At 32.7% G+C, this 27,031-nt stretch overlaps 2 protein-coding genes across 2 annotated transcripts; one reads left to right on the top strand and one right to left on the bottom strand.

The window, feature by feature from the left end:
* Positions 1-2,976: 2,976 nt before the first annotated feature.
* On the bottom strand, positions 2,977-5,058 carry LOC123669714 (piggyBac transposable element-derived protein 4-like). The gene is made up of 2 exons (XM_045603305.1): positions 4,842-5,058; positions 2,977-4,766 (listed from the first exon to the last, which is right to left on the bottom strand). Exon 2 carries the CDS (start codon positions 4,744-4,746, stop codon positions 2,977-2,979), a length of 1,770 nt encoding a protein of 589 aa, XP_045459261.1. The 5' UTR covers positions 4,747-4,766; positions 4,842-5,058.
* A 308-nt stretch (positions 5,059-5,366) lies between these two features.
* On the top strand, positions 5,367-18,021 carry LOC123669095 (homeobox protein aristaless-like). Its single transcript, XM_045602731.1, has 4 exons — positions 5,367-5,569; positions 5,958-6,003; positions 16,675-16,865; positions 17,268-18,021. Exons 1-4 carry the CDS (start codon positions 5,367-5,369, stop codon positions 17,614-17,616), a joined length of 789 nt encoding a protein of 262 aa, XP_045458687.1. The 3' UTR covers positions 17,617-18,021.
* The last annotated feature ends 9,010 nt before the right edge of the window (positions 18,022-27,031 follow it).

Here is a 27,031-nt window from a genome sequence, read left to right as displayed (position 1 = left end):
CAGTCTGTTCTAACAATGACTGTACGTGACGATTTTTGTTTTTACGGAAACCTGTCGTATGTCTGGTCTTATGTAAAACCCAGTTTGTTTATTAACCTAAGGACGCAATTGATAATTTTAACTATGATGCCACATGAATTGAGGTGCATTTTCGTACGTCATTTTATGGTATTTATAAAGTTGTCCAGCAAATGCGCTTATACTACCAAATATTTGTAGTTTATGTCGAGACATTCCACACAAACATTATTTTTTTATATCCATTAAAAGGGCTGCCAGTCTTATGTACCTGTGTATCGTTCACACAAACTTTGTATTCAGCGAAAATTAATCTACAATGACAATTAAAGTATTAAATATATACATCGCATTGTAAATGAAATAAGTTTAAATTAAAAGTTTTAATTGTGAACGCACTTTAGTTGCGAAATTAAAAAAAGGACCAGTAACGACCACCCTTAGCAATATTTGATAGTAAATTATGTTTTATTTTAAAACATCGGGGTAAAGAAAGCGGACATGCATATTGCAATTTAGATGCGGAAATGCGATAACTGGCTTAATTGTGCTTGACGACTTTTAGGTCAGACGTAATTGTGTTTATTAATATCAACACACAGACACACAATAACGTTTTTATATTAGATAATAATTGTTGATTGCTATCGCGATTGTTCGAAGTATTCCGTACGGATGTAATGATGAATAATTATATTTACTGTTGGCGTTTTGCTTTGATGTTAATATTGTTATTGTTACTGTTTATTCGTCCGATTTTACCTTCGAAACATTTTATTTGAAATATATAAAATCAAATTAATCCATTTTATTGATGATCGTTGCTTCAAACACTTGAGATTTCTGTAAAATATTTGGTAAATTTGCCAATATTCTGATGCTGATTAGTCGTTCCAAAATAGTTTGTCATTATGGGATTTTCAATATAAATATCACAAACGATTTACACATAATAACTTAACAAATACTCTTAGTAAGTGTATAAAAGACTGTTTCGAGAAAGGGATTTTTCCTAATGCATTAAAAATCGCAAAAGCTAACCCAATTTACAAATCTGTATTAACTCTAACTCTTGTAATTATCAGCTAATACCAGCACTCCCGACGCCTTAATTTTTTTAAAGAGAAGAATACTTCATTCTCGTTTGGAATCGATCTGACATTCAATAAATTTATTTTATAAAAAGCAGTATGACTTTTGGCAAAAATCTAACTTGTTAACAGCGACCATTATGAGAATAAAATTAAGAATAAATTAGATTTAAAAAAAAAATGGCAAATATAGAAACTGCCGATAGAAGTCAAAACTCATAGTTTTTAGTATTAAAATTTGAAATTTCATAGTGATTTAAAATTAAACAATTCATATAATAATCAAACGAAAACGTTATTTCAAATATACATATAGTATATACTAGAGATGCCACGAATATTCGGCAATTATTCGGTATTCGGCTATTCGGCCTCTTTTTTTCGCTATTCGGTATTCGGCCGAATATGGTTAACCATTTGGCCGAATACCGAATAGCAATTTTTTTATTACTTACTAACTGTTTTTCCGCGACTTCGCGTAAATTATAGCCCATGTCCTTTCTAAGGCTCTAGAGTATCTGTGTACCAAATTTCATTTAAATCGGTTCAGCAGTTTGCGCGTGAAATCATGATAAACAGATTCACTTCCTTATTTATGATAAAATACAGAAAGTATTACCAAATAAATTATGAAAAAACTCAAAATAATACTCACAAAGATATTTATTTAACCAAAAAAGAACAAACAAATTAATATTTAAAATCTACCAGTGGTAAGAAACAAACACAACAAACAAACTGCCAGTTTATTGTCTTCACTATAAATTTTATAATAGTTCCAAATAGGAGATTTCTTATTAAATTGATTCATTTTGCTTTTTTCGAACAAACGCTGATATTTGTTATGGTAATCAATCACGTTAAATGTTATATTTTAGTACACACATGAAAATATGAAACAAAACCGCCCGCGCCTACTGAACGTATTAGGTACTTTAGCGATGCAAGTTTAAACTCGTACGGTGACGAGTTGTGTCTTGTCGCCCGCGAAAAGTACTAAGTGTGGCCGAATATTCGGCTGCCGAATGTTCGGCGCTTCGGCCAAGAGCCTCGCCGAACATTCGGTATTCGGTATTCGGCAAAATTACTATTCGTGGCATCTCTAGTATATACACATTGAACTTTACACTAAATCCATTCGATTTCACTTATACGTCAGCTGTATAGCTATAAACATGTCGGTGACGCGAACGCACCAGATTTCACCCATCAAAAAAGCGTCTAATAGTCCCTCGGCCACATTGAACCAGTTATGGCAAACAATACAAATTATTGTATTGTACAACAAATTACTAGATCATGTCAAATCTATCCGAACCATAGCTGGCTTCAAACGTCTACAACAGATTTTTATTCTCAATCAAGTATAAACTTAAATGTTTTAAAATTTTGTAAATGTTTGCAAATAAAAAAAATAATTATACAAAATTAATATTAAAATAATACAACTAATACAAGAAGAATACCAGGAATTGCAAATGTACATAAATGTGTTTAAATATTTAACCTTCCGTGCACCAGGTGACTAAAAAGCCTGCCCTGCACTAGGTGGGGTGTGACATACCCAAAAATGTAAGATGTCATAAAACTAGTATGTTTTAATTATTTGAGTGTTTTGTTTATGGAATAATATTTGTATATTGTAATCAGTAGGTTTAAATGAAAAAACGAAGTAATTTATTATTTTTATTAGTTTTATCAATAAAAGAACAAAAACACAACTTTTTTTAACTTTAAGAAAACAACTTTTTTTCCCTATACACTAATTTAAAATGGCACATGTAAATTATCACAATTCTTTAAATTTAGGAATCAACAATTAATATACTACGAACTAAACTAGAAATAAACGTAATAAACATTAATTTTAATTGAGATCATTGGTATCAAAATTGCCGCACTCTTGACAAAAAAAATCAGCATGCTCCATACATATTGGCGTGTAACATTTTTTACACGAGTATTTGGTTTTTCTATCTTTTTTTCGAGGACATTTTGAACACCTCTGCATCGTATTGGGCTTTTTTGCAGGAGGCTCTGATAAATTTTCAGATGGATTCCCAAAATATCTAGATATTCTGGTACGCAGGTCTTTTGGAAGTTTTTGATTTTGTCTTCTTGTATTCAAGTGTTCTTTTACTAAAGAAATGCCTAATTCACGAATGAACTTTCCTCTTAAATTTGTTTTATTTTTCTCTATTCCGTTGTTGAACATATGTATAATCATACCATTTATTCCGGCATGGTTGAGTAAAGCAAAAAATATCGTCAGTGGCCAACGTTTAGAATTCCGTGATACATCATAAGTTCTACTTAACTTGTCAACCATATCAACACCGCTTTTGGTGTGATTATAAAACGTTATCACAGCAGGTTTTTGTTTGTTTCCAGTTGCAGAATCAATTTCTTTGTCATGATGTAATGAAGACATCAGATATACCATTTTACGTGGCCTTGGAACGTAAGATACTATGGTAATATCTTTTTGAAATCCGAACATTGATGAATTTACTTCACGATTTTTCTTGAAAACTGGCGGAATACAAGTTTTATTAGCGCGTAAAGTTCCAACTACCGTAAGCTTATGATTTTTTAGTAAATTTTCTGTAGTTTCATAACTGGTAAAAAAGTTATCCATGGTAACATTCCGGGATGATCGTGATACGCATTGTACCAATCGATCCACCAGATCATAAGGCTTGTTACTTACAGCAAAAGGACTATTTTCAGGCTGTTTTCCGCAATATATTTCCATGTTCAAAGTATAAAATGTCTTGCTGTCAACCAAAGAATAAATTTTTATACCATATTTAGCAGGTTTTGAAGGTATATATTGACGGAAAGAACATCTTCCCCTAAAAGCAACCAGTTCTTCATCTATTGTGAGATTTTCATGCGGAATATAAGCATCTTGACATTTTTTTATAAAAAGTACAAAAATATTTCTTATTGGAGCTAATCGATCTGTCTGAATTCTCTCACTTCTTGTGGCTGTACTATCAAATCTTAGGTTGTTCAATAAAAAACCAAATCTATTTCGACTCATTGTATCGCGAAAAATGTCCATCCCAGTGCCATCAGTGGACCATAAATCTATTGTACTTTGACGACCAGAACGTACTAAACCTGATATAAAGAGTAACCCGAAAAGAGCTTTCATCTCCTCCTTTGTGGTTTCAAGTTTTTCATGATCACTAATAGTTTGCATGCGTATTTTTTCATTCGTACAATTCACAATCACGTCAATCATTTCGTCAGTGATAAACAACTCAAAACACTGAAGAGGTGACATCTTGTTTCTAGCAACCGTTTTCACACCGGGTAAATGAGTTATAATATTTTCAGTTCTACTCCGAATATTACTTCTGTATTGCTCTTTTTGCCATTTTGTAACTCCATCTTTACCTGTATAATATGAAGTTCTATTTTGGCGTAGTTCCGAAAGTGGTATATCGTCATCACTGCCCGACTCTGAACAAGGCAACTCAGCTTCAAATTCGCTATTTGTATCACTTTGGATGCTCAAATGATCGGAGTCATTTTCAGATTCTTCCTCAAAATTCTCATTTTGTGACTCAAACTCATTTGTTTCATCTAAAAGTGCTCTTAATATATCTGAGTCTGTCAATTTAGACATATTCTTTTATAAATTGAAATCTGTAACAATTAATACCAATGAAAGACACTTAAACAAGTAATAAAAAACCAAAAATCTTCAATTATGCAACATACCTTTATAACGACGCGCTGAACGAGGTGGGGTATGTGATGCCCATGCGCACTTAAAACGCGCGTAACTAGCTTGGCGGCAGTCACCGGACTAACGTAAATGCGCTAATCGAAGCGGCAACATCGCATCTCCAGCTACTCAGAACATGTACTGCCGCGCTTTTATAGTTTTCAAATAATTTTGAATTATCGAGGACTGGGGTGTGTCACACCCCACCTAGTGCACGGAAGGTTAAATAAAAATAAATTTTCAAAACCATACAGTGTCGCATCTAGTTTTGATCATTGAACATCCATGTTTTAGTAACATTATATTTGTTTTGCAAACTACCGGCATTTATATATGGATTGTGAAGCTCAAGTCGCATTTTACCCTTATTATTATTGCAATTGTTTACTTTGTTTGTCAGTGAGTGAAATATAATTCTGGTGAGAAATAAAGTTTTTTAAACATAAAAATTTTGTTACAGATAAAAAATTATACTACTTTTCCATATATTATCACAAACATAAGTAATCTTTTCAAAAATGGGAGTATCAGACACTGGTTCCTCAACCACCCCTGACCTGCCTCTTCACGATTCTGAACGTCCTGGCTCCGGCAGTGGATTAGATGACGAAGACATCCCCAGAAGGAAGCAGAGACGTTATAGAACTACCTTCACAAGCTATCAACTTGATGAATTAGAGAAAGCATTTGGAAGAACGCATTACCCTGATGTTTTTACCAGGTACAGCAAAATAAGAATATGTATTTAAATTATAAATTACTAGCTGACTATGTATATATAGCTTTTTTATATTTTAAGTAACAAAAACGTTGCCCTGATAGTAACGAACGTAAATAAAAAAAAATATTAGCAAATTTGGAGCAATAAGTTCGAAAGATGTGCGTACATTTCCGCGGTTCATTTTTATTTATAACCCTTGATGTCATTCATTCATTCATTCATTCTTGATGGATTTCTTTGGAATGTAATCATTTTGTTGTTTTCTCGCTTAGTACTTTTTTACCATTGTTTTCTTTAGTATACAAATATATATTAATGACAACCACGTATGTAATGTAAAATAAAAAAATCAAAAGGATAAAGATATCATAATATTTTTTTGTTTTAGAGAGGAGTTAGCCTTAAAGATCGGTCTTACGGAAGCTAGAATACAGGTAAGAGTCTTTTAAACTATTAAACGGTACGAATTAGCCTGAACCATCCCACTGCTGGGCCTCCTTCTCCATCTAGTACAAAGATCGAAGCTTATTAGTTCACTTAATTTTTAATATCAACCGAGACCGACAACTTAACGTGCTCTCCGAGGCACAGGTTTCTCCACCACGGACAGATATTCAAACCGAATAGGAATATTTGTAAAAATACAAATATCTATCCCGATCGGGAATCGAACAGGTACAATTAGGTACAATTTTTTTTTATCAATCTCGTCTCATCTAAAAACATCAAAATCTCTGTTACTTTACAATGCTTTGAAAATATTAATTTGTAACAGAAACTAAAGACTTGTCTTACCAAGAATACTTGTATAATCACACTGTAACTGTTATAATTTTGTTGTGGATAAATGAATACGAATATTATTCAATCAATTTATGCGATAAGGAAATAAAACGCATTATTTTGATAATTAAGGAAAAAAAATATCGGTACCTTTTGATATCCGTGTTTGCAGTCACCATTCAATATTATTGCTCGATGTAATGAGGAGTTGAAAAAGTCATAACGTCGTGGCGATACGTGACAATATGTCGTAAGACCTTCATGGGACAATTAAGTCCATTATAGGTTCAGCAAAAACTAATCTCAAATCCTTTGATTCATCCGACGTAGATCCGTCATGTGTTACCTTCCACTTTTTAGCGCGTATTATAAAGATATACGATATCTCTCTTACATAAATCTTATAAAGAAAACGATTGGTTTGATTATTATTTATGAACACTGCTTTTGATCTTTGGATGGAATTGTATTTAAAAGTATTAAAAAAAATCTTCTTTTTAACCTCTTTTTAAGCTCTTAATTTTTTGACACATCTTCATATTAAAAAACTAAATTTCAAAAACATTAGTTGTAATACTGATTATTTATTTAACGGAAAAATCGATATTACATCAATTACAAAAACCACGTACAACATTATCAATGGTAAAAAATCTATTTATTGTTCGTAGCGAATGCGTAATGACTGTGGACATGTCATTGTTGATAAATAAAGAAATCCAATAACGATCAATTGCAAGCAACAAAAAGAAATCCTATCACGACTGATTATTCATGACGTACGTTATTATTTTTCTCACGTCTTCATTAAGGGCGTTCCCACACAGACTGTACTGATGATTGCGAATAAGTACTTAGGGCTTTATACATCGGTTGCTCATAACAGTACCTGATGTAAGTATGTAAATGCATAGATATTTTTAAAAAACACGAATTATGTTACATTGACATTGATGAATTCAATACTATTTTGGCACTATTGGAAGCCTTTAATCGCCGCCCATATATAGCTATAGTCCGCGACTTTGTCCGCGTTGAATAGTTACTTTAATAAAAAACCCGATTTTGAAACATTCTTCGTTAGTGCTCTGCTCCTATTGATCTTAACGTGATGATTGAAATATAGCCTATAGTCTTCCTCGATAAATGCGCTATCTAATACTAAAATAATTTACAATGAAAACATTCTACGAGAAAAGTAATTCGTTTCATTAGTTTTTAGGGCAATGAAAAATAATATTGGACGTTTATGCAGAAGTACCTTGTCAGAGCAGCTCGTATAGACAAAGTAAAATTTGAAAAATATCATCTATTACACCTACAGAACCCTCCATTTGACAGAACAGTTAGAAGTCGAACATCTAATATGTATTTATCGAAAAAAATGTAGCTATACTAGTCGGCTGTTACCTATAAAACAAACATTAACTTGCTTACAAAAAAAAATATTTTTAAACCCGATCAAAATAATACTTATACCATAAGATGCAACGTGTTTCGGAGAAGGTTTTGCATATGATATGTTCGTGAGTACTTATTGTGTAAAAAAAAATTATAACAATAAATGGAGAGCTGGTTTTTGTTCGGTTATACTGCGAAAACTACTGAACCGATCGAAATTATACTTATACAATAAGATGCAGTTTGTTTCGGAGAAGGTTTCAGTATATAATACGTTGGTGATTACTTATCGTAAAAAAAATTAAGACGGTTAGAGGTGGCTAGTATAAGAGAATAATATATTATATTTTAAAATATTAGATATAAGTAATATTAAAGTAATTATATACACGATAGAGGATAATTACATATACATATATAAAAAATGTTTGTATAAAATTAATGTCGTAAAAATACAAACCTTCGTAAGTAAAGATTATTTGATAATACGTAATGATGCACGAGTACTGCATTGCGGTCTATGAGTCAGATTTAATTTGACAAATGCACTTGTAATGTTGGTTATTTCATGCATTAATTGCGTATATTAGTATATTTAAATATTTGTTCAATTATTTCTTTGTATTTTGTATTACCTTCGTCAATGAAATTAAATACAGTTTTTATATCACAGAATTGATTAGAATATTCCTACAATTTGTGTGGTTATTTAAAAATTACAATATAAATAGTAGTAATAGTGTGTCAGTGTCAAATTCAGATCTATGTTTTCCTCCGTATATTTAAATCTATTTTACGAGTTTAAAGTTATTAAAGTTTTTGAGTTTATTTATAACTCTTTAATAAGCACTTAAGAAATTGAAAACTAGTGCCAGTGCTACTTATTAACGACGTTATTAAGGTGAAAAATAACATAAAACTTATTGTGTTTACAACAAATTATAATATTTTTAGAACCTACCCTCAAAGACAAATGACAGTGTATTGAGCATTTATTAGTGTAGTAAAATAACTGTGAGCATTTATTAGTGTAGTAAAACAACTGTGAGCCTTTGTCGCTGTGAAAGTTTAGCCATGAGTTCTTGTAGTGCGTGTAGCCAATTAATTAGCGTCACTGAAAGGTTGACATGTTCTCATTGCTCGCGCAACTATCACTATACATGCGTGAATTATAATAAAGAAAACTTCTCTAAAATAACAACGAGGGCGAAATCTTCCTGGAAGTGTCCTGAATGCAAGCAACCGCGCAGAAATGGCGATAACAGTGAAACGCCAGTAAAGGAAGTTCTTGAAAATGTTTCGGAAATAGACCACGTTCCAAGTGCCTCATCATCATTTCACATTTTTGATGAACGTTTGGCTCAGTTTGAAGTTTCTATGTTTGCAAAAATAGACAAACTAATAGCTGATTCAATCGGTAAACGTTTTAAGGAGGATTTTGAAAGCTTACGTAAAGATATGAAATTAATTTCTGAGCTGACTAAATCAGTGGAATTTATGTCTTCCAAGTTTGATGAGATTAACAAAGAACTTTCAGAACTCCGGTCTGAAACAATTGGACTGCGAGCTGAAAATGCACATCTTCGTGAAAATGTCATCGAGCTTAACACTAAAATGTCTCTAATGGAACAACGTGCACGAGAAAGCAATATTGAAGTACATTGTATCCCTGAACATTCGAATGAGAACTTGGTTAATTCAATACTACAGCTCACTAAAGTGGTCGGGTGTCCTATTGAAGAGAGAGAGATATTAGCCTGTTCAAGGGTATCAAGAATCAACACAAAGTCTACTAGACCTAGATCAACTATTGTGAAACTAGCCTCACCAAGGGCTCGAGATAGTGTGCTTGCTGCTTATTACAAGTACAACAAACTTAATCCATCTAATAAGTTAAGTAGTTCTGATCTGGGTATTGGGGGTGACAAACAACCAATTTATCTTATGGAGCACCTGTCACCGAACAACCGTGCACTGCACGCCCAAGCTCGCATATTTAAAAAGGACAACCAGTACAAATACGTTTGGGTTCGTAATGGACGAGTAATGTTAAGGAAAGACGATTCGTCGGCAGCGGTGTGGGTAAAAAATACCGAAACTCTGAAAAACTTAATTAATAAGTAGTTTTAAATTCTTCTCTTTTCTCCGTAACTATTTCAATAGTATTTAGCTTTTTATAAGTAAAAATGTATAAATTTAATATTTATTACCAGAACTCGAGGAGTATACGTGGTAAGTTGGAGCAATTATATATAGCTAGCCTTAATTGTAGTTATGATTTAATTATTCTCAGTGAAACATGGCTGAATGATAATATTTTTGATGCCGAGATTTTAAACTCCAATTATGTAATATACCGAAGAGATCGATGTAATACTAATAGTGCTAAATCTGATGGTGGAGGAGTACTGATAGCTGTAAGAAAAGGACTCGAATGTTCTAGACTTTTATGTTATGAAAGTAACAACGAGGACTTATGGATAAAAATAACATCTCGTTCCGCTGACGATCGAATATCGAAGAGCTTATTTGTTTGCGCTGTATATTTGCCTCCACCTTTGTCTCTAGTTCGTCTGGAAAATCAATTGGATTGTATCAGTAATGCTATTTCTCAAATTGACAACTCTGATATATTGGTGGTTGGTGATTTTAATATTGGTCAAATTTCTTGGAACTTAATTCCTGATCAATTTGACTATACCTGTACTATACCCAATTGTGTGTCTACAAGTCTTACTCAGTGTTTTCTCGACTTTTTGGCCTTACATAACCTACAGCAGTTTAATGCTATTTTGAATGATGATAGTAAAATTTTAGACCTAATACTAAGTAATATGTCATGCGTGAAAACAGAACTCTCTCCTGTACCTTTGTCTAACGTGGATAAATTTCATCCCCCTTTAAATATTAGTATTGACTTTCCGATTTCACATTATTTAGAGAAAAAATACGTAACTAAGTATAATTTTTATAAAGCTAACTATATATCCATAAATAAAGAGATAGGCGACATACATTGGGAGGATACATTGGAGAACGCTGACACTGTCGACGAAATGGTTGTGATGTTTTACTCTATACTGAATGATATTATTAGCAAACATGTTCCAAAGGTACGAGCCAGCAGACGTGGACAGTATCCAATTTGGTACAATAAAAACTTAATAAATTTGTTGAAAGAAAAGGAAAAACTTCGCAAAAGGTACAAAAAGTATAAGAACCCTATTGACGGATACGAATTTTCATTGGCCAGGTCCAGATGTCATAATCAGATTAAAATATCGTATTCCATATATTTGGAAAATATTGAAAATTCTATTAATAATAATAACATTAAGGCATTTTGGTCCTTTATAACATCTAAACGTAAATCAAGGGGCCGAATACCATCCGAAATGCATTTAAATGGAACCACATATTCATCTCCCGTTTCTATTTGTGACGCTTTCGCTGATCAATTCTCACAGGTTTACAGAATCACAAGAGTGCCGTCTACCTTAAGTACTGCAAATTTACACACAGATATAAATAATCCGCATAACGCCCCTTGTCGTTGCATTTGTGATGTTACCATCAAACAAGATGCAATCGAAAAATTAATAAAAAAAATAAATAAAAATAAAAGCTCTGGCCCGGATCATATTCCGGCTATTTTTGTTGTAAACTGTGCGTCAAGTCTTTCCCGGCCCCTAAGCATTATTTTTAACAAATCCCTCTACAGTGGAATTTTTCCTTTAACATGGAAGAAAGCTAATGTCTCTCCAATCCCGAAAGGTGGGGATGCTAATAATATTCAAAACTACAGGCCTATTTCACTTTTACCCATTTTCGGTAAGTTGTTAGAGTCAGTTGTGTGTCCAATTTTAACCAATCATCTTAAACCTATATTAGTGTCGGAACAACATGGGTTTCGTGATAAAATGTCCACGATGACTAATCTCGCCACATACGTGACTGAAGTTACAGAAGCCATCGACAGAGGTGAACAAATTGATGCCATTTACGCTGATATTAGTAAGGCTTTTGATAGGGTAGACCATTCTTTACTTCTGAACAAATTAAGCCATGGGGGCATCCATGGAAACTTACTAAAATGGTTTTCATCATATCTGTCACCTAGGTTCCAAAAAGTTGTGGTTTGTGGCTATGAATCTAAGGAATTTGAAATAACATCTGGTGTTCCACAGGGCTCACATTTAGGTCCTATTCTTTTCTTGTTATTTATAAACGATTTGGCAAATGAAATTCGCCACTCAAATTTCTCTTTATTCGCGGATGATCTTAAAATTTTTAAAACGATTAAATGTGCATCTGACGCTGATTTGCTTCAAGAGGACTTGAGTCGTATTTCTGACTGGACATTAAATAATAAATTACCCCTTAATATTCAAAAGTGCAAGCATATTACATTCACTAAACAACGCAAACCTATTTTAACAAAATACCATGTCCAAAATGATTATTTAGACGTAGTCGATCAAATTCGGGATTTAGGAGTAATACTAGATAAAAAGTTATCCTTCACTGCTCACATTGATTCTATAGTCTCCAGGTCCTTTAAGATGCTAGGGTTTATATGGAGAAACTGTAAGAACTTTAAAAGTATATCTGCTCTAAAATGCACCTATAATGCCCTAGTTCGTTCCATCTTAGAATATTGTTCTAGTGTTTGGAACCCGCACTACCATTGTCATATTGGTCGAATTGAGTGTATACAGAAGAGATTTCTTTTCTACCTTGCGGTTCACCAAGGAAAAATAAGAGAACTGCATTCCTATGAGGATCGGTTAAAACACTTTAACATCACCACATTGGTCGATCGCCGTTGGATATCTGACCAAATCTTGTTGTACAAGATTTCTAGAGGCCTATTGGACTGTCCACGACTGTTGTCTCGGATTGGTTTTGTTGTTCCAAGGCGTAACTCTAGGATTGTTAACTTTAAGCCATTGTATGTCAAAGGATATAGAACCAACTTGGGCTTCAATAGCTTGTTGCCGAGAATCTGTCGGGATCATAACGTTTTTTATCAAAAAACAAAGATAGACATATTTCACAGTAGTTTTGGCGCATATAGAAAATTAGTCAAACATTTTAACGCTCGTAACTTAACCTAAAAAATTATTCTCTAAACTTATCCTATAATTATTATTCTCTCGCTTTCATTATTTTGACTTAATGACTAAATGAGGAAGCTGTGTTTGCCTGTAATTGGATCTACATCCTAACATGACGATTTTTATATACTGTACTCTTAATACTATATTTGATGTATATCTGTTGGTAAACCATTAAATAAAATAAAATAAAATAAATAGGTCCTAGAATAATATAATATAAAAATATAAAAATCACATAATATAATAATATAAAAATTAGCGAGAGAGATATTAGAGGTAGCACACATTAAACATCCTGCTCGTTTTACGGGATTAAAACGAAATTTTTAATTTTTGCAAGACTGAAAGAAATTGTATAATAGAAAATAGAGATATTGTTACATTAAAAAAAATACATTCCAGGTTCAAATCTGAGCTACTGAGCTTTAATTTTTTTTTATTGATCGCCTCTTTGGCGGCAAAGGATAAGATTTAAGTAAGTCAGAACTTCTTAGATAACGCTTCCTAGATACACCAATAAGCGGCTTGAAAGAATAAGCTTAAATTCTAGGAATCTCTTCAAAGAACGGTTGCTTAATCTGCTTGTACGAACGGGGGAAGGATTAGATGACAATAGTTTCTTTATTCTATTCATGGAAATCATTAAGTACTTAAAGTAGATATAATTTTGTTAATTTATTTATTTTTTGTTTGTTCAAAATTTAACACACACTAAGATGTTTATAAAAAAATGAAACCAAGCCTTACAAACGAAGCGTAAAGGCGGTTGGTAGATTACTTACAGACAATACGCTGGTCTATGTAGAAACGTTGGCATCATAAACGCAAACAGTGCAAATAACTTTAAAATATAAACTTGTCTATACATTCGTCATAAAAAAACACACACACACACACACACACAATTATTTACATTATACATATTCGTGCATAACTATATATGTAGTTAAATGATACTTAAATGAAAATCCATTAATTTATTTAAAATGTATCTACAAAACCCAGTACTAAAGCACATTTCATACTATATAAAGATTCAACAAACTTGCTAACACAAAAATGTCAATCAATCAATCTATATAATTCTACAGACATCAGCTCGTAGTTTCACTGTAAAGCTAGACCTCATTAAGACTTTATCATTTATATTTCTATGTAGGATTGGAGCAATATTACTTACACAGGTTAAAAATGTATTTTTAATCTGTTCTGTACAATAGAAAGGCTAATTTTGTTAATTCCATTACGTACACACATTAGCCTATCGCAGTTTACTGCTGGATATAGGCCTCCCTAAGTTCGCGCCAGACAACCTGGTCTTCCGCAATCCTGATCTAGCCTACACCGGCAATCTTATGTAGATCGTCGGTCCAGCGGGCCGAAGGGCATCCTACACTGCGTTTGCCAAGACGTCTCCACTCCAGGACACGTCTCCTCCAACGGCCATCTGTGACAAGTCCACTGCCACTTCAACTTGCTAATTCTGTGGGCTATGCCGGTTACTTTCGATCTCTCGCGGATAGTCTCAGTTCTAATCCTATCTTTGAGAGAAACCCCAATCATAGCCCGTTCCATTGCACATTGAGTGACTTTAAACTTGTGGACCAGTCCCTTCGTCAGTGTCCACGTCTCGGCTCCGTATGTTAGCACAAACAGGACGTATTTCTCGGTCTTTTGTCTTCAAATATTGCGGAATCTTCGAAGTAAAGACTCGATGAAGCCTAACAAACACCGCCCAGCCCAACCGAATCCTCCTATCGGCCTCCTTCTTGAAGTTATTGCGGCTTAATTGGATGGTATGGCCTAAGTAAACATAACCCTGAACAACTTCGAGAAGGTAACCATCGACTGAAACCGGTCTCGGTATGACTTGGTTATTAGACATAACTTTAGTTTTGTCCAAATTCATACCGAGACCGACTTGTCGGGAGGACAAGCCGACTAGTTCATTCAACGTCTCCGCAAAAATAACGATATCGTCTGCGACACGAAGGTGAGAGATTTATTTGCCATTGACGTTGATGCCTCGTCCTTCCCAATCCAAGGTCTTAAAGACATCCTCATAATTCCATCTTTTATTTTAAATTTATATTTTTTTCTGATAAAAACTTTCAACGTAAACTTTAAAATGTGTATAATAATTTTTTTAAAGTTATTTTGAAATAGCAGATTTCTTTTTTTGAATTTTAATACAAAAATGTTGGAGTGAAACGTAGCGTTTATATATTAATTTAATACATACAACTATCATTATCAATTTGATAAATAAATATAGTTATAATGATATATATTATATAAAACAACTATTTAATATTAATTTATCGACAGTTAAATTTTAATTTCCTTCGTCATCACCAATTAATATTTATTGTTTTTTTACCCACACAGCCATTATCGTAAATATACCACCAACTATATTACGTGTTACAAGTAACCTATAAATCAACATGTACATTTATAATTGGACTTGCTTTGAACGCCTTTAGAGATTCCGTATACGGTCCTAATTATGTTAACTTATTGATACTGAGTTTATCTCAAAGAATAATATAAAAAATATTGCAAAGCTATCACGCAGTGCCATAGAATTATTAGTATACCTTAATTGAGACCGAAGACAGTCTTGATTACGACCACTTTAACTAAGCTTTGTAAAGAAATATTAGAAAATTTGCACATTGATGTACTGACTGAGTATTACACAGATAGTTTATTTTGCAATAAATAAAGTTTGAAATCATCAGATCCTGGTTTTCTTATTATGATACCATACTTGAGATATCTCCTTTCCAACAAAATAAGAATTATAAAAATCGGTTCACAAACAACGAAGTTATCTGCGAATACACATAAAAAATATGTATATATACGGTCGAATTGAGAAATCTCCTCCTTATTTTAAGTCGGTTAAAAATTGTCTTTGAACTTTTATTTGATTTGACTCAAAATTTTTGATTTTGATTTAATATGTTTTGTTACTAATCTGTCTATTGCAATTATAAAATTTATACTATTTTGAGCTATTTTCAATAGATGCGTTTTAAACACTATAATGTTAACGTAACATGGTAGGTATATCCATATTTTATTAGAAAAACTTATAATTGAATAATGGACACATTATAAACTGTCGGTTTTAAATGTAACAATAATATCATCAAACAGTTTACAAGCGTAAGGTCATAAGCGTTACAACTATGTACATTTGCTTGACAAAAACTGGCTTACCCATTCTGTCACATTTATATTTATGGCTTAATTGATACGGTTTTACTGACTGGATTCCAATACATAATTTCGTATACAATATTATAAACATTATTAGCCCAGAATTGCTAAATTAAATTGGCAAGCTCTGGTTATGTACCGACTACTGACAAGTAATCTATGTAGGTATGAAGGAGCCATTAGCTGTAATAAATTGAGTAACGTTTTCGATTACGTTCCAATTTGTATTTTAAAACTTTTATTAATGACTTATTCGACACTATTAAATCAGAAATTCCTGAGATAAAACTGCTTTAAGTATTTTTGCAAAACTGAACTACAAGTTTTTACCAAATCATGTGTGACTTGTAAGGTATTTTTTGTTTTATATAATAGCGAAAGTTATTTTCGCAAAGAAATCTACTGTATAATATAAGGATCGCTTTCATTACTCTAACGAATGATGATACAGTGAAACTTAGAGAAAAGTTCAACTTTTACTATTACATAATAATAACTTTAAAAAAAAACTCGCTAAAATCATTAACTACTCAATTATTACTATCTAAATTCAAATATTCTGTTGTCAACAAGGTATGGTTCCAAAACCGGCGTGCGAAGTGGAGGAAGCAAGAAAAGGTGGGGCCACACGCTCACCCGTACAGCGGGTATTTGAACGGAGGGCAACCGCTGCCTACATCAAGTCTACCTGTCCCGCCGCATTCGCTTGGACAGCTCAGTTTTGGACTGAGGAAGCCGTTTGATAGTGCTTTGGCTTCATTTAGGTAAGAACAGATTATAAGAGCTATTGTATTTATGTACATTTATTTATTCCATGTTAGACTTTTTTTGTAACAAAATGGTTTGACGGGATAGCACGGGAGTACATACATTGTCACAGTAGTGAAAGTACCAGTAGTTTATCTACTCAAGCTTTATTGTACTAAAAAATATTTCTTATTACTTAAATTTACTTTAATTTTTATACTAAAATACAATGGGAACGCAATGAATATATTCTAACATTTTTTATATTTTGTAACAATAATACACAGTTCAAAAAATATTAATTATTAAAGTAATTTTTTCGTGCCGACGATTAATTAATACTACGCAAAATAAAGTTAGTACTTACAATTTATAGAATTTAAAATTTAATTAATAATTATATTTTTTTATTTCAACAGGTACGCAAATTCACCACTATTCGGAGCACAATACCTACCACCACTATCACGGCCCCCTTTGTTTGGAGCCCCACTATACGCGACTTCCCCTGCGCATTTTCACTCTCTCTTCGCTAATTTAACCGTACCCGAACTTCCTCGCCTTTCACCCGAACAATCCCAACTGTCGCCAGAAATTGCCCGATCGCCAGCCCCTTCCATTTCTCCTCCCATTTCCCCTGGTAGTGAAACATTGCCTCCTCCTTCTGAAGATGTAAGGAGTTCCAGTATAGCAGCCTTAAGATTAGCGGCTCGAGAACACGAATTGAGATTGGAGTTATTAAGACAGAGGGCTGATTTGATCTGTTGATAGTTGGATAATATAATAGTTACTGTTTATTAGTTAATATATTAAATAAAATGTATACTAAAATAAATGTACTAAATTTTTTTATGTATATACATTTGAACTATATTTGATTACAGATTGTCTAAATTATATTTTAAGCTGGACTTCCTATGGCACTTACAACAGAAAATGCGCATTGTAACTGCATAGTATAATAAACTTAATTCTTTTATTTTTACAACTCACGGACAACATAAATTTTTATGTGATATATTTCATATGTAAAGATTAATGTGTCAATAAATAGTTATTAGCTGTTACAACGATATCTCAATTATTGTATATCCTTAGTTATTATCATTTGTAATTATTATTTTTAAGTGCATGTAATGTATATAAGGTAACGAATAAAACTATATTTATAAATAATGCATTTTTATTTACAGATTAAAACTATATAAATCGATTTAATCGATGTCTTAAAAACAAAAACGCACAATAGCTAATAATTTTATAGCAATATTGTCGATTTCTGGAAATACATAGATTCGTATCAATTATTTGTCCATTTTTCTTAGAAGATTGGTACAAGAAGTATTCACATTTGAAGTATTCTTATGGCTTTACTCTCGTAGAATCAACTTCATAAACAACATTAGAGTTCCTATCATCCTGTCATCATGATGAGTCCTATCATCATCAATCAATAAGCCAGTAAGTTTAGTGTAGATTAAGGCTAGTGTGTTCGTTTTGTTTAAAACAATTTACTCATATTACAAAAAACACAATTTTATTTCGTATTTCCCTATAAATAGGAAGTGTAAAATTTACTAGTGATAAAATTGTATATTTTTTTCATATCCTCAATTCAAATATACATAATTTTTTCTCTGTCAGATATAGTCCTATTTGCAACCAGTGGAACTAAAAGTCAAAGCTGATTAGTAGGATCTAAGATCATTTTTAAGCCCGTTTCACCTCTGAACTGCTGACAAAGTGTTTGATATTTTATTAGCACCTTATGACGTGACCAATGAAATTGGCCCTTACTTTACTTACGCAAAAAAATAATTATTAACTTGAAATCGTTAAAAAAATACATAAAAAGTAACGTAGCATATTTTTTTATTTATTATATTAAATATTTTACATTAGGCATATCGACAACTTATAGTCTTATAAGTGTAGAATATGATTTAATATACGTACCTAGGTAATAATAATAATAATAATAATAATAAATACTCTTTATCGTACACCACAAATTACAAAAAAGTGATACATGAAAAGAAAGATGTACAAAGGCGGTCTTATCGCTAAGAGCGATATCTTCCAGACAACCTTTGGGCATAGGACATAGGTACATACTCTTATATGAATAGTAAACGCCTCACACTCAATAAGCGTCAGTAAGATTTATTCCTAGCACAAATGCATATACCACGCCAAACATCTATGTTATCTCTAGACATTTATGCCATTAGTATGGATCAAATCCGCAACCACCACTGTAGCCGCTATGCCAACTTGAATTGAAATTAGTAGTCCTAAAAACTAATAAGTTTCTGTACCTAACTACCAAATTAGCGTACTGTGGTACAGTAACATAGCGTAATTTTTTTTTTGCAATTTCCTAGCGGAAAATAAAATGAATTAATAACTAAAAAAATATTTTATTATATTCTATTTAAAATAGTTTATTTTACACTACAAAATTCCTCATTACAAATAAAAAAATAAATAAATATTTCCCCTCATATGTAAATAATAATTTACCACATAATATTAACCTCTGCAGATAAATCATGATTCATGGGGGTCACCTTACGTACTCATCACTAATTTACTAGCAAGGTCAGGTGAAGGGATATGAACGTGGCTAATTACATGACCTAGGACCTAGGACCTGCGGTCGGAACGAAGCTAGGACGTGCAATTTGTAAAATTAGATAATTTTTAAATTATGCGTACTTGACTGGGTAATCGCGCTACAAGTAATGCATCATGCTATGAGTATACACTTAAAAAGTTTTTTTTATTGTATATTTTGTTTACATTTTATTCTAAAAAATTTAGTCTTTGGAATAATGTAATATTTTTGAAGTAGAACTTCTTTACGCACGCATGACTAGGGGAGTAAGCTGGTAAATGCGCGACGAGAGCGTTACGAAAAGTGTGATAAGGCGAGGCGAACGGAAGTTGAGAGAATAATATAAGTTAGTGATAGAGATAAAAAAGAGAAAGAGTTACGTTTCGTATATAACAGTAGGAGCTAAAGAAGTTTTACTTCAGTCGTTTGGTCTAAAACACACTTGTTTTTTTTTTAATTGTTAATGGTGTAACCTTCTTATCATATACTATGTTATTATCATAGTATATATTTTATGATCATAGCTACACTGTTAAAGAATCAATGTCGCTCATATACGTTCGCATTTGTTTCTTGCTTTTTCTAATAAAAGCTACTGGTAGGCTCACTGAGCGTCTCGCTTAAGAGTTGAAAAGAAATAGGCTATTTTTTATATTTCACTCGCAAATGAAACACAGCTAGAGTAACCTACCTATGCCGAAATTCTGTAGACATGGGGTATTATCCTAGCTATCCATTAACAATTAACAGCTACGTATTATTACGAATGATAATATTCATACGCACGCCATGCACATCGCCTAACTCTATATATGAGTAAAAATTTAAGAGTGATAGTGTAACATATATATAGTACAACTATTTTGTTTTAGCATTACAACAAAAATCTTTTACTTCATGACGATTCATCACTTATCTACAAATAGTTGTACTAGTTACAATATTGAAGTAGTCCGTTACAAAAATGATAAAACACTATCTAAGAGATAAATTAAAATTATAAACACACCCAGAAAGAAGCAGAGATACCTATAATGCTAGCAGCTATCAAAAGTACATGAAAATCAATGCGAAGTCATTTCAAAATAACATTTAATAAATATCAAAATTTTATTAGTATTTATTTGACAAACAATTACACGCGTCCTTTGTGATGATAATGGCGGTTAGCATAGCATTTTACGACCAACAACGGACTGTGACCGGCGCAAGCGCATCGCTTAGTGTTGAGCTGATCTATCGATATCGATTTTACGAGCTGACATAATTACAAACAGTAACATTTACAACTGACGAGCTAATGAAAACAAACGTTTATCACGAGCCGATATTGAACGTCACAATATCAACAATTTAGATTTTATTATATTTCCATTTAACTTTTAAATGATTGGAAACAGACAATGTTTAAAATACTGTCGATAACCATGATAATAAGGACGTCACTAGTTTTATTTTTTTTTATGCCAGCAGTCAGGTTGGCGCGTAGTCTGCCTAACGTTTATTCAGCGATCTTATACGAGGTTTTACTGCGTGTCGTAAATAATGTGAACATATAAAGACGTTTTGTTAGAAGAACGACGGGATGTTTCCATTTAAATTATATTAATACGCGCCGGTTTAATACTTGCGAGTCTTAATAAGCTTTTCGCTGTTTCAATTTACTTCGTTTATTCCGTGGTTTTGCAATGCAGTCTTCGTATTATGGATACCCGTTTTGTTAATGGGGTTAGTTTGCAAAGAAATGTACTTTTTTGTTGTAAAGGATCGGTTATTGTGTGCATTATTGTAAAACAAATATGTTTTCTTTGCAAATATCTTTGCGCTCTTGGAGATATTTGTGTTTATTGTTATGAAATAACTTGTTCAGACCTGATATTATGTGTGAAATGTCAATCTATAAATATTTAGTACATGGTAAAAAAAAATTACATTTGGGAAAACTAATTTAAAAATAAATTCAATTCATACCTACTCCAGGTTGACGTTGTTCGAGTTACTTGATTACTATCCAAATTTTATATTTAAAAACTCGAAAAATATAATTTAGTATTTTCTAGTAAAAAGTTGAAATAAAATACTTATGTATTATTTGTAATATGTATGTATATGTGTAATATGTATGTATGTATGTAATATGTCTGTAATATGTATTATTTGTAACTGAATGGTTTTGATACAGACTCAGATTTCCATCTGTTTCGGTCTCTTCAGAATTCTTTAGGTAGTAAGTACCCGAGTAGAAATTTTTTCGTCTTCCTTATAAGGACCGAACCATGCCTGATCAGGACTAGATAAAGCATGTAACGCAGATGATTTGTCTGGACCTGATTAGATTGAGATGAGATTTCCTGATCTGGACCCGATCAGAAAATCTCATCCTGATCAGCCGGTTCGGTCCTTTTAAAAACCACGAAGTATATTCTTGAAAAACTTGTTTAACAAAAAAAAAGCGAATTGATATTATAAATATGTTACGTAACATAATTATTGATATTTATTTCCGTTTATTTTTTCCAATGTATTATTTATTTATGTTTTTACTTTAAACATTAATTATTTTTATTTATTTTTATGTTATTGATTAATTATTATTATTAATTAAATTTTATTAATGAACTTCTAATAATTAACTACTAATTTACTATTTCCTATTACTTACGACTGCTCCACTGTGTATAAATGGACTCCCTGCTAGACTGTCCTGATAACTATATATATACTAAGTGCGCTTAAAAACATTAATAGCGCCATTCAGGCTCGGTTCACGTAATTTCTTTCAGGCTATTCTGATCTGGACCGGACCGGGTCCTCATCCAGTATGCCTTACCATACTTGATTATATTTTACATCAGACTGTCCTTATCTGGACCGGACCGGGTCCTGATCCAGTATGCCTTACCATACTTGATTATATTTTACATCAGGCTGTCCTTATCTGGACCGGACCGGGGCCTGATCCAGTATGCCTTAACATACTTGATTATATTTTACATCAGGCTATCCTTGTCTAGACCAGACCTGGTCCTGATAGAGCTTGCCGGATCTGGCATGCCTCATTCTATCCTGATCCGGTCCAGATACATGATCTGGTTGAGCCTGACCTTTTTTCTAGTCAGGTAATAAGAGAGAACTGTTAAAACTACTTATAGCGGTTTTTAATGAGAAGTCCCAAAATTTCCACACCAAAGGAAACCAGTAACTACCTACTAGATGGTGGCAAGTCATATAACAAAATTGTACTATATATTATTTAAGGGCTTACTATATATTATAATTAATGTAAATTTGAATTTGAATTTGAATTTTGAATTGAATTTGAATTTGAAGAAAATTGTTCCCGGACCCACAATTATACATTATACACTAACATTTAATTATTTTTAAAACCGGATATCGTCTATCCATTCTGTTGGCGGAGTTGATAGCGATCCCGCTCTATCTATCCCTCATCTAGGGGTTCCATCCCAAGTCTGAGTGAAATGCATATTTATTTATATATGTATTTTTACGTACATTTATTACAATAAAATTATCTATATCAACTGCTTACCTAAAACACAGGCAATAAATTGTCTGTCTAAGGGAGAGACGACCGTGTACGTAGGTAGCTAAAAATATTATAACATCAGAATATTGGTAAAGATTATGATACGAAACGTCACCCTTTGCCTTTTTAAATAAACATAGCTTCATAAATAATGAAAGCAATAACGTTTCCTATAATATAGTGCCAATTAATAGGGAAATTATTTACGACGAAGCGTTTATGGTCCTATACATTGATTAGTTGAACAAGCGGTCGACTGTTTGATGGGAAAATTATTATTAACTCTCATTAATCGAAATCTAACAGTTTTGTATACATGATTGTTATTTATTTGGTTTTATTGTTAACTACATATTGATAGATGTTTATGTGTTTTTAAAAAGGAAACTCGATTACTGTAAGTGCTACGAGTATTGGGGGTCTCTTCACCGTGCCTCGGAGAGCACGTTAAGCCGTCGGTCCCGGTTGTTATCATTTACACCTGATAGCGATCGTTACTTATAGTAGGGAATATATCCGCCAACCGGAACTGGAGTAGCGTGGTGGATTAAGTTCTAATCCTTCTCCTACATGGGGAAGAAGCAGTGGCATATTACAGGCTGAAGCGTATATAGTAGTATATAGTATATAGTATTTTGTAATTGTCACACAGCTGTATGATTTGCTGTGTGGCTACAGCAGTCGGTAATTTAGCCACCTCCTATCTTCCCGTGACTGTCGTAAGAGGGTACTAAGGGATAAAAAGTTCCACTAGCACCTTGGAACTATTGAAGTCGACCGATGGAGGGATAACCATTCTACAGCTGGCCTTTTAAATACGCAAACTGAAGACGTGCAGCAGCGTCTTCGGTACGATAAAGCCAGCCCTGCTATCACCAGTCCGCCTGCTCAGCATGGTGACTATGGCCAAAATCCTTATAAGTTCCACTATTCCCTGCTACGGTAGCGGTCGCGACAACGGTGATGCGGATGGTGCTAGGAATATCCGGGTTACGAGAAGCCCCATCACTACACCAGACAACATTTAATGGACGCATTGTACGTTTGGACCATCACCTCACCCCCTACTAAGGTGTACCTGTAATACATTTTTAATTTTCTTGTACGTCTCGATTTGCTTAGAGATTGTGATTGATTTATCAGAGAAACTACTAAATCGATTTAATAATACTTTTACCATTGGAAGTGTACATTATCTAGAAATAATTGTGTTTGCGCGCAAACGAAAAAAAAACCGACTTCAATTACATCGACAAGTAATACAACGCAGATCGACGAAAAAATAGTCAAGCAACTACGCGTTATCAAAGATTAATCAAAAAGTAGTTATCAGATCTCGATAAAATTTATATGTGACCACATGATAAACATCAGCTTTCGATTAAATTAAAAATTATCAAAATCGGTACACCCAGTAAAAAGTTATTGCGGATTTTCGGGAGTTTCCCTCGATTTCTCTGGGATCCCATCATCCGATCCTGGTTTCCTTATGATGGTACCAGCTGAGGATATCCCCTTTCTAAGAAGAAAAGAATTATTAAAATCGGTACATCCAGTAGAAAGTTATGTGGTATAATACAACGTAGGTCGATGAAAAAAGCGTCAAGTAAAAACGCATTATTGGATATAACTCAAAAAGTAGTAGTTAGATCTCAAACAAATTTAAATGGAACCAATTGGCACACACCACCTTTCGATTAAAACAAAATTTGTCGAAATCGGTCTACCCGGTCAAAAGTTCTGATGTAAAATAAATAAAATAAAATAAAATACAGTCGAATTGAGAACCTCCTCCTTTTTTGGAAGTCGGTTAAAAAAAAACAGCTCAGAATTACGCTATGTTCCATAAAGCCGAAAATGTAGCTATAGCTATTGATGCTACTAAAATATCAATATTCATTTAGAATCACATTTATTTTAATATCAAATACAAATTTCAGTCATTATTTTTTATATATTTTCATATATCAAAGCAAATATAAAAAAGCAAGCAACACCATGTGCTCAAACTCGATATATGACGTTCATTAGATCGAGTCGTAAACGTCTCGTTATCACTAATGGTAACATATGGGCGGGGATGGGAAATGAAATCGATTAACGAATCCAAATTTCCTGTTTAGAAATTTATTCTGTGTACACGTACGACAAGATTGTCTTAAGACAAAATGTCTTGTAGTTTTAGATTAAGGTCTAGTTAAAATTTATTTTATGTTTGTGTAAAATGAATATTAAAGCAAATGTTTTTATGAGTACCAAGATTTTATATTACCTAATGTTAATATGAGTTTCCATGTTTTGTCTTAGAGAACACGTAAAACCATCAGTTTCGGTTGTTACCATGAACAACTATTAACGATTGTGATTCTAAGTACATATATAAATTATCCACTAATCTGAAAGTAGAAGTAGGTATAGATAAATAAGCTTTAACCCCTACGTTTACGCGTGCTGTGTGGCTACGGCACTAAAGAATTTAGCCACCCCTTCTCTTCCCGTGGATGTCGTAAGAGGCGACTAAGGGATAACAAGGTTCCACAACCACCTTGGAACTTAAGAAGCCGACCGATGGCGGGATAACCATCCAACTGCTGGCTTTGAAATACACAGGCCGAAGACGGGCAGCAGCGTCTTCGGTGCGACAAAGCCAGTACTGCGGTCACCAACCCGCCTGCCCAGCGTGGTGACTATGACAAAACACATGAGTTCACGTTATTTTTGGCGTAAATTTGTGGAGGCCTATGTCCAGCAGTGGACTGTATAGGCAGTAATGTATGTAACCCCTACGTAAAGAAATATTTGCATCGTAAAGAACGTGGATGTTTGTAGTCGTAGATGTATTGATAGTCTTGTTCACAAAACTGAAACTCCTACTAGATTGACACCTCTTACAAGACTTATAAAAACCTTAGTTTAATCTAATTCGAATGAGATCATGTAAATATTAAATTTTTTGTGTTATTTTTTTTTGTGTCGTTAGTGTGCAGGTATAATTTCAACTCAAGACAACTCGTTATGTATGACCTCGTTAAAGTAATTAATCATTTTTAGTTTATAAAATTATGTTTGTATTAATTAGAAACAATAATAGATTTTTTTTACTTTCTTATATGTATTATATATTTGAATTATTATAGTTTTTATGTAAATTGACATATGATTAAAAACTTTTAGTCATAAAATTATAAAAAAATACCTAAAAATAAACGTTTATAACTTTTGTATTTCGTATCTAGTTAATTTTTTTTTTTATATATAATGTAACGAATATATCACATACTTTATCATTTTTTGAGTTTTTAAACTTAAATTTTCACGGTTATTAAACTTGACGACTCAACTCGCTCCTAACCTAACCTGCGACATCGCAAAAGATCGCAATATTCAAAAGCCCGTTGTAAAAGTGCTTTTAATAAATTAGTGCGTTTTTAATTGTATAATCACCTGGTATTTTGATCTTGAAGTCTGAAATGTAATAAGACTTCTATGAAAAAAATCTTAAATATATACATTGACATATGAACATACATAAAGATTTACCACTCAAACTCACAGCTTATAAAAGTTCTGTTAATTTTCACTTTTTTACCATAAACAGTTACACCTACAAATTAAATTTATTTATTGGAAAACCATTTAAAATCCTTTCAGCATTGGTATGTAGTTTTAATGCTACAAAGTATGTTTATTTGTATATATCACTTCATAATTATGAATGTTTTCCTAGTGAGTCCTGTAGTCGACCAGCCCCAGTAGTGGATACAGGAGGCCGTTAACACATTATTCATAAATTTGAGTCAGTTCAATGACCTTCCACTAAAAATAAGTTGTTGATAAATAAACGGATGACCTTTTCTTACAGTAATATTACTTTACGTATTCAACAACAAATCTTAAGGATCATAAATAACTGCATTTTTATATTTAAATGTTAATTTACTTTATTTATTGCTAAATGTAACACATTCGTATAATTAAAGAACAACAACCGGACAATTTTGTTGAATTAAATTTAT

The sequence above is a fragment of the Melitaea cinxia genome, chromosome 3, assembly GCF_905220565.1.
Source record: "Melitaea cinxia chromosome 3, ilMelCinx1.1, whole genome shotgun sequence".
In the NCBI taxonomy this organism is placed as follows: Eukaryota; Metazoa; Arthropoda; class Insecta; order Lepidoptera; family Nymphalidae; genus Melitaea; species Melitaea cinxia.
Note: the sequence above shows the minus strand (reverse complement) of the source record. Positions and strands in the feature narration are given on the sequence as shown.